The sequence below is a fragment of the Octodon degus genome, unplaced genomic scaffold (assembly GCF_000260255.1).
Source record: "Octodon degus isolate 3935 unplaced genomic scaffold, OctDeg1.0 scaffold00160, whole genome shotgun sequence".
NCBI lineage: Eukaryota > Metazoa > Chordata > Mammalia > Rodentia > Octodontidae > Octodon > Octodon degus.
Genome location: NW_004524736.1, coordinates 378,647 through 388,219, shown reverse-complemented (window position 1 = coordinate 388,219; position 9,573 = coordinate 378,647). Strand labels below are relative to the sequence as shown.

Below are 9,573 nucleotides of genomic sequence, written 5' to 3'. Positions count from 1 at the left end.
TGCTTCTTTTCTCTAGTGGCTTTCAGTATATTGTTCTTGTACTGAATTTCTGGGATCTTGACTGTGTCTTGTTGTGCTTTTAATTGGGTTGAGGTTACATGGTGTAATGTATGGTTCAGTTACCTGAATGGCACATTGTTTTCTCATATTTGGGAAGTTTTCTGCTATTACTTCTGCCCATATTGTTTTAATGTCTTTTGTATTGACTCCTTTCTCATTGATACGTATTAGTCTCACATTGTTCATCTTTGCATCGTCTTGCAAGTGAATTATTTTTTCCTGCATCCTAGTTGTTTTTAAGAGATCTTTTCTTACCTTTTCACTAGCTGCACCAGCATCTTCAAGATCTGAAACTCTGTCTTCACTTTCACTCAAACAGTTTTGCATGCTTGTGATTGAGACTTTGAGTTCCTCTATATCTGTTTGACTCTGCTTCATGAGATCTATTTCTTTCCTGTATTGCCTATTCAAGGAATCTGTCATTTTTCTAATCTCTATTTTTTATCAGTGTCTTCTTTGAAGCAGTTATTAATTCTTTTACTGCAGTGTTTTTTTCAGATTGGGTTTCCTCCCTATGTCTCTGTAGTTGCTTCTTTACTTCAGATGCTATGAGTTCAGAGAATTCTTTTTTTCAGAAAATAATTCCGCTCTGAATTCCTCTATAACTTCCTGCTGTTGCTTATTTAATTTTGACGCTATTAATTCATACATTTCAGCTGAGCTAGTGTCCTCTGCACTTGTTCTGGGTGGGCATTGCGTTTCCTCTATATGTTTCTGCATTTGATTCTTTACTGCTGATATTATTAATTCAGAGATTTCTTTTTTTGTTTTCTGTCTGAGTTCCTCTGTACCTTTCTGTAGGTGTTTCTTTATTTCAGAAGCTGTTTATTCATTTACTTCAGCTGTGTGATTCCCAATTTGTCTTGTGCTATTATCTTCTGCACCTGTTATGGATGGGCTTGGGGTCTGAGATTGCATTTTGTTCCTTCTCGTTGTCATTTTGTGTAGCACTGTTCTGACCTTTGTTGTAGAGCTTTGGTGCAATTATAACCTGAGCACCTACTGAAATTCATGTGCAGATCTGCAAAGTTTGAATTTATCCAGCTGTGCCTGGCTTGGGTCTGGTTGCTGTGCTCAGCTCCTTCTTGCTGCCGCCTTTGGAGTGAACCTGTTGTGCCCCTCTGGCAAGATGTTCTGCTCTTGAACTAGCTGGGTGATTCTGTACCCTACTCTCTCTGCAAGGACCTCAGCTGCCTAGTTTCACCCCAGGCCTGTTTGCCAGGCCTGAGCTGAGTGTGAAGGTGACAACGTGGAGTAGGGGGGAGAGGAAGCTCTCCCACACACTCACTGGACCTGGGCTAGGGCTGGATCTGGGGTCCCCAGAATGCAGCAGAAATTCTCACTAGGTGGGCAGGATGGGGTGTTGGTGTTGCAAAGTGGTGGGGGTGTCCCAAGGGGGTGGAAGAGGGTCTCACCCATGCTGCGCCTGGGCTTGGCCCAGCAGGTCCTGCTGGTGCAGGGTAGCTGGAAGCTCTCCCACACTCATTGCTATATTTTTAATTTACTTCTTCATCCTATCTTAAAACCCTTGCCATTTCCCAACCTTTTTTTTATTTTTTGAAAAGATTACAAATTAGAATTAAAACCGAAAAAATTACAAGTGATACAGAATTTCCATTAACAACGTAATATGCATTTCACGGAATTTGTTGCAATGCATATTGTTGTCTTTCAACCAGTTATTTATATTACCAGATATATGCATATAACATTGGAAGAAATAAAAAAGAAATATATAATTAAGAAGAGAAAAAGTACAAACAATTGAAAAAGGAGACAAAACAAATTATTGTCTGCTCATATCTAGAGACTATTGAAAATGCACAGTACAGTTGTCCAAACCATCCTGTTTACATCCATAGATAAATCGCTTTCCTCTACTGTCTCCTGTCCTCAACTTAGTAACTCTTTGCTTTTGAATAAGTTCATTCCTTTGTCTCAGTATCTATTGTAGCCTTCAGATTGCATTTTTCTCCTTCAGGTTGTACACTAAGAAGACAGTGTTTGCACATGCAGATTTAATTTATTTGACTTAAGAATATGGTCTAGTTATCCATGTACTGACAATTTACCCTGTTTTATAGCTCAGTAGTACTCCATTGTGTAAAAATACCACATCTTCCTTATCCATTCTTCAGTTGCTGGGCATCTGGATTGTTTCCAGGATTTAGCAGTTACAGATTGCCCTGCCATAAACATGCATGCACATATATCACTGTGGTGTGATGTTTTTAGTTCTTCTGGAAAAATACCCAGCAGGCTTGAATGGGACCTCCAGTCCTAGCTTTTGAAGGAATCTCCACGGCGATTTCCATAGTGGTTGTACCAGTTTGCACTCCCACCAGCGGTGCAGAAGTGTTCCTTTTTTTCCACAGCTGCTCCATCATTTGTTATTGGCTGACTTCATAATGTTAGCCCTTCTTTGTGGCGTGAGATAGAATCTCAGTGTTGATTTAATTTGCATCGTTTCCTAGTACATTAATGATGGCATTTTCACCCGAGGCCTGTAGACATGTATACTACTACTAGGTCCCCAGTTTAGTCTAGTTAACAATCATTTATAGACAGCATAATTTGTGATTATGTTTTTCACAATTTCTTTTCTCATTTTAAAAATATTATTTTACCATTTTTAAATTACAAAGTAATCCTTGTCATAATTTATATCAAATGGAGCCACTTTCTATGCCTATGTGCCCTATGCAGCTTACTGCTAGAAGTGAAGTAAACTGTTTAAAGTGATTCATTAAAAATCTTTGTGTTTTCGGGTCAAGGAGATAGCTCAGTAGAATAAGCCCTTGCCTGGCAGTCCCTGGTACTGCAAAACAAAACAAAAGAAAACAAAAACTTCATGTTTTCAAAGACAAACTATAAATATAGAATTGCAGTTTTAGTTGTTTTCTAAAATTAAAAAAAAAAAAAAAAAAAAGGAAAAACAGGGCTGGCAAAATAGCTCAGTGATCTGAGTGCCTGCCTGGCAGTGCAATGACCCAGGTTCAATCCCGGGCACCATATAACATGCCAGTCTCACCCCCAGGCACATTGAGCTGGTCACGGAAACCGTGTGTGGTGGTGCATGCCTGTAATCAGCGCTTGGGATGCTGAGACAGGAGACTCACAATGTGTCCAAACTGTATAGCAAAACTGTACCAAATAAATAATAATAATAGTTGTTTTTCTTAATGATATAGTGTAGACCTTTTTCTTGGTTGACCTATATGGCCCAGACTCCTTAATAGTTCCTTGCCAGACATGGTGGTATATGCCTGAAATTGCAGTACTCAGCAGGCTGAGGCTAGAGGATTGGGATTGCTGTGAGGCTGGCATAATGAAACCCTGTTGCAAAATTTATTTCCTTAATATTTTATAATATGAGCAAAGCATTATTCAGCCATTCTCCAACTGATAACCACTTAGGTTATCACAATGTGTTCCTTTTATAAGCAGTGTTTTAAAAATCACTATATATTTCTGTGTTTTTATTTTTCTTTAAAATTCTTAAAAGTAGAGTTGATATAACAATGTGTAACCATATATTTTTTGATGGATATTTAAGATTATTTCAACAAGACAGCGTCAGTGGCATGCGCCTGTAATCCCAGCACTTAGGAGGCTGAACACAGGCAGATCACTACGAGTCTGATCTATGTAATGAGACTGCAGACCCTTACTAAAATAATAAAAAAAAAAAAAATATTTCAGCAAATGCCATAGGAATTTATTCCTGAATAAATTCCTTATAATGTTGGAGATGGACACTGTGTACAACTTTTTGACATTTTGACAGGTAAACTATAATGCCTTATCAAAGTTTCTAGACAACCTGGAAATTGAAGCTCTTAAATAGTTAACAGCTTTTTAAAATTCTTTTTGCTTCGAAATATCTGCTCTTTTTTCTTATTTTGTTGAACTCTCTCCTTTTTTATTTATGAGAGACCATGTGTATATTTTATATGTATTTTCATTCATTTATTTCATCCATTTATTTACTACTTTTGTGGTTTCTGTATTGATCCTACCTCCTGATAGGGTGATAGTTACTAAGTCAGATTCACTGAAGTCATGCCTACTTGGTGTAGCCCTTGCCTGAGGGTCTTTTGCATTCATGACTAATGCTGAAGAACTGATAATGTGTGTGTTGTGCTTGTGATGGCACATGAATGAATACATTATAGTGACATAATGACATGCTTATTGTACCTGTTAGGACAGAAGCTAACACAGTTGTAAAATACACCTTTTAAGTTTTAAATTCTTCCCTTTGTAAGTTAGAAAACAAATCACTGCTCTGATTCCTGCTTTTGCTTTAAGTAAAATTCTGTTCTTTGAGTCATTGGATTACTTTTAATAAGCTTAGTATTTATCTTCTGCATTCATTTCTTTCACAGTGTATTTTTGCAATATAATAATGTTTAAGCATGCAGAAGAGCTAAAGCATTTGTACACTCAGCATTCATATCACTCACAGAGATTCTCCAGTTCACATTTTACTCTATTTGCTTTGCTTATGTATCTGCTTCTTATTTCCCTTTTCAGTTATCAGTCCATATTACCTTATGGTGCATTTCAAAAAAAGTTAAAGATGTTAGTGCATCTCTGAAATAGTATGAGTGTAATCAACTATGGTGAAATCACATGCAATAAATTGACCACTAAGTTGTCATATAATGTACTGTTCCATAATTTTTAACCAATATATGAACTTATGTAATCCAGAGGCTTTTAGCTTTTCTTGTTTCAGAACTCCGTGGAATCATATGTACTCTTTGTGCAGACTTAGGTTTCTGGGGTTGATCTACACTGCTGCATATATCAGTTCTCTTTAGTGCTTATTGGTGAAATATGAAGTATTTTTCTTTTAAATAGAAATTTCTAGTTTTGTAGCAGCATGTAGAGGTGCTATATAGATGTACAGATGGGCTTAGTACCTCGTCAGATATTAAATGAATGTCTTTTTTCTGTATTTTTTCTATTCATTACTGATTAGGACAGTGTAGAATATGCATTTCTTCATGTTAATTTATGATGGTCTCGGGTATTTCTTCAAAAGAATTTTGTTTTCCTTATAAATTGTCTTAGTGCCTGTGTTCAGAAATCAAATGACTATGTAAATGTGGGATTATTTCTTTATTGTCTACTTATTTCTGTTTATTTGTTAGTCAGTCTTTTTTCCAGAGCTATATAGTTCTAATTACTGTAGCTTTTTAGTAAGTCATACAATGTGTAGATCCTCTGGTGTTCTTCTTTTTCAAGGTTTTGATCAGTATTCTAGATTCTTTGTATTTTCTCCTGTGATAAAGTCTACATATCAGTTTCTGTAATAATGCCTATCCTATTTTGATTATGATTATATTGACAGTACAAATTAATTTGGCCTTCCAAGTCATGAGGATAGCATATCTTGTTTATTTGCGTTTTATCTCATTTCTTTCATGAGTGTTTTATTGTTCTTGGTGCCACATTAAATTTGTAATTAACTTTAAAGTGCTGTATTTTTTTTTTTCCTCGTAGGCTCTGGATCAGTATCACTGTATGAGGTAGAAAGATGTCAACAACTGTCAGCTACAAGTAAGACCATATACCTTTTTTGAGATAAGACACAGTAATTATACTTCTGTAGCAATGTGAGTTTTTCACATAAAAGAGATAAAAGTATAAATTAAGAGAAAACTGAATAAAAATTTCTGTTAGAATTAAGGTAACATGTGCCCTTTGTTTAATAGGTAGATACAGAGGTCGTTAGAGGTGTGTATGTGTTTATTTATGTGTTCACACACACGAATCAGTACACATATACAGGGCCGGGGAGATGGCTCAGTAGGACACGTGCTTCCCTGGCAAGCGCAAGGGCCTGAGTTCAATCCCCGGTTCTGCCAAAAAAAACCAAACAAACCCAAAAACCCACATATTAGTGCAGGTTTGTAAGTGTGCATTAGTGTAAAGCTCTGTGTACATATCCCTACTTGTTAGGACAGTGCCACCGCACAGACCCAATACCACTGCAGTAACAGGAAGCATGCTTAGTGCACAGATCTTGGTTTATAAGTAATACCCTAGGATTTCTTAGAGAAATATCAGATTCTTAGTCTAGGACAGAAAAATTATAAGATGAATCTGCAACATTTGAAAAGAAAGGAAATTCTCAGTGGTAGAATGCATCAGATCTAGGACCATTTGACTATCAAAATAAATATTAATGGCAATTAGGATTTATTGAAGAAAATGAGAATGGGTGAGCTCATGTTGAAGATGACAGTAAATAAATTAGGTTCAATGGAATATTTCCTTAGTAGAATGACAACTAATAAATGTGCATTGTGCATAAAATTAGAAAAATATCGCCATTTTGCAACCATAATAGTAATTAACTTTTGGTTGTGAATCAGTGGATCCTAGCCTATTAGTATCCTAAGTATTTGGTGATGAATAGGACATTTTCATTTTCCCAAGTACCTCCTTACTAATTACGAAGGGGAAAGGGGGATAGAAACTTTGTAATAGAAACTTGATGTGTTGGTGCGTGCCTGTAATCCCAGCACTGTAGAAGCTGAGGCAGGAGAATGACAAGCCCAGCCTAGGAAACTTAGCAATTTAATGAAACCCCATCTCTAAATTGAAAAAAAGAAAAAAAAAAAAATAAGTGCGGGGTGTGTAACTGTGTGAAGGCCCTAGGCTCACTCCCCAGTACCTGGAGAAGAATTTACAGTAGGGAAGGCTGTTAGACACTACCTTAACCAACTGAACGGGTTACATCTGCATTAGTGGGAAGGCTGATGAGTATCTCTTGATGTGATGCCCTGTGACGCACGCAGTGTCATGTGTGTGGTACTCCTGCCAAAAGTAGATGGCTTAAAGTTGAGCATCAGGAAAAAACAGACTTGCCCAGATTGATGTTTGTTCAACAAAATAAATGCCTGCACTCCTTAAATCAATGCCATACAAAAACAAAACCATAAGAATGAAGAGAAACCATTCTATGTTAATGAAATCCAAAAAGGCATGAAGGATAAATAGTATCTATGCTTTATAGTTGAATCCTGAGCCAAAAAATAAAATGCTTTTTTTTAAAAAAAAAAAAAAAAAAAAAAAAAAGCATTTTTAGCTGTAATGTGAAAAATATATTTTAATTTGGAATAGTATTAAATCAACATTAAATGTTTTACACTGAAAATTACACTATAATTCAGCGAAATGTTATTGTGAAATATCTCAAGAAAGAGGATCTGAAAATGATGCTTAAATAATTCAATAATAAAGCTATATGAAGAAATCCATACCAGGCTTGAGAGTAAATGTGCCAAAATTTAAGTTAGTGAATCTTGGTAAAGCATATGAGTTACTTTTGTTATTTTTACAATTTTTCTTTAAGTTTGGAAGTATTTTAAAGTAGGAGTTTAAAAATTCGTCTCAAAATTTGAGTGGAAACAAGTGTTGAATGAAGTCTGTGGCCTTTTGCCTAAAAAAACACACACAACTAAAATGGTCTTGTAAGTTCTTGCCTGCTTGCTTCCTTAAAGGAAAATGTATTCAATTATGATTTAAATTGGATTAAAGCTAGGTATGGAAAAGAATGGTCCCAATCACTTCAGGTTCATAAGTTTGTGTATCAGTTCCATTTTCTATAACGGACATGTTACGTTGGAGTGTTGAACAAGCACAGTAGGTTTCTTTCCTTAAGCTACAGGTTACCAGTGATTTTGTACCAACCCCAGTAATGGACCACTACAACATAAGCCTTCTGAACTGTTTCCCAAGCAGTTGCCTGTATTGCTTTTGTCTGGCCATTATTTCTGCTGTGAGCTTAGTCTCTCCCCTTCTGTCCCACAGTTCCCCTGTCCTTGCCCTCTGTCTAACTCCTTTTCTTCCTCCTCTAAAAGTCCTCCTTCACATACCTCACCACCACCATGACAGTTAGGTTACACTGAATGTCCCTTTTTCACTGTAAACTTTGATTCTTTATTATATGTGATTGTTAAGTCAGTAATTTTGAGCTGTCAGAGAGAAGAGCTAGCTGGTAAATATCAACAAGTATATTTTCTTTTTTTGTTTGAACACATTGTAGTTAGCATCTAAGTTGTCACACAATGGAGAGGTCTCCTAGATCAGTATTTTAGTGAATATTTGAAAATATTTCTCAAGTAACACAGGTGTTTACTTGGTAAAATAAACCTTGCTATTTTCCCTGAGTTAGCCAGGAAAGATACCTCTTCGCCTCATATAGAAATACTTATTTTACATTGCAAGGCAGTTAATTTTCTCTTGCCCAGTTATTCAGCTTATATTTAGTAGATTTGTTGAGTAGTCACTGTGTGCCTCACTTCGTGTTCGTGAACAGTGCTCCTATGACCCTTCCTTTTGTGTGATTAACAGTTAATAGAGCTTGCTCAGATTTTGTATTATATATTTGGTTAACAGGGATGAGTTGTGATTATACTTAAAACTTGTAGAGCTGGGAGGATAATAAGCGCTTGCCTGGCAAGCACAAAGGTCCTGAGTTCAATCCCTAGTTCCGCCAAAAAACAAAAATAAAAAATAAAACTTGTAGACATTATTTATTCTGATTTAATGTAAAAAATCTTTACAGTACTTACTGACCATCAGTATTTGGAGAAGACACCATTATGTGCCATTCTGAAACAAAAAGCTCCCCAGCAATACCGAATCCGAGCAAAACTAAGATCGTATAAGCCCAAAAGACTTTTTGAGTCTGTGAAACTTCATTGTCCTAAATGTCATTCACTGTAAGTATTTTTCAAAATAAAGCAAAGGTGTTCATTTCGTATTATAGTATTTGTGTATAAACCTTCACATATATAGTCCTAAGTCCTGAAAATGAGTAAGTAGTGACTAGTGTAGTAATTTGGAAGAATAGTAAGATTTAAAAAAATACTAAATTCTTAGTAAATCTCTTCAATTTATTCTTAGTAATAATAAATAACCGATTTTTCAAATTTCAAATTTAGGCTAGTAGCTATAATAAGTGCAAATGGGAGGGGATGGGGATTTGGCTCAGCAGTAGAATGCTTGCCTAGCAAGCTGGAAGCCCTGGGTTTGGTGCTCGGCACCAAAAACAAAAAAATGAACCTCCTGTAAGTGCAAATGAGAAATGGTAAATTATGAGGGAATTTACTTTCTTGTCACAAAAATGTCTTCTTAAAAAATAATCCTAAGCAGGTGAGTGTTCTAAGTGAGTGATGTAGAAACCTTGTTGGAAGCACTTGTATATTGCTTAAGAACTATACTAGATGAGTACTAAGTACAACTTAAATTTTTGTTACTAATAGAGAAATTCTCAGATGAAGTCTTAATTCCAAATACCATGTCTCATATAAAAATTTAAGTGGAATTATAGACCTATTTTATAATCTTACGAATATGCACATAAGACAAATTCAGAAATCATTTTAGCTTATATTTATCTTTTTAATGCCACTTGACTATCTCTAAGTATAAAATGTTTTTTTAAAATGTAGGTAATTTATGTATGTGTACGTCGGGATGCCTTAAATCGGC

General features: G+C 35.7%; 1 protein-coding gene across 4 annotated transcripts in view; it reads left to right on the top strand.

Moving 5' to 3' along the window:
- The window catches only part of Pot1 (protection of telomeres 1), a 103,768-nt gene that overhangs the window by 75,411 nt on the left and 18,784 nt on the right, over nucleotides 1-9,573 (top strand). For all 4 annotated transcript variants that reach the window (XM_004642706.2, XM_023702887.1, XM_023702886.1 and 1 more), the window contains 2 exons: nucleotides 5,572-5,628; nucleotides 8,645-8,801. In XM_004642706.2, coding sequence (XP_004642763.1) covers nucleotides 5,572-5,628; nucleotides 8,645-8,801 — 214 coding nt within the window. The remainder of the gene's footprint in view (nucleotides 1-5,571; nucleotides 5,629-8,644; nucleotides 8,802-9,573) is intronic.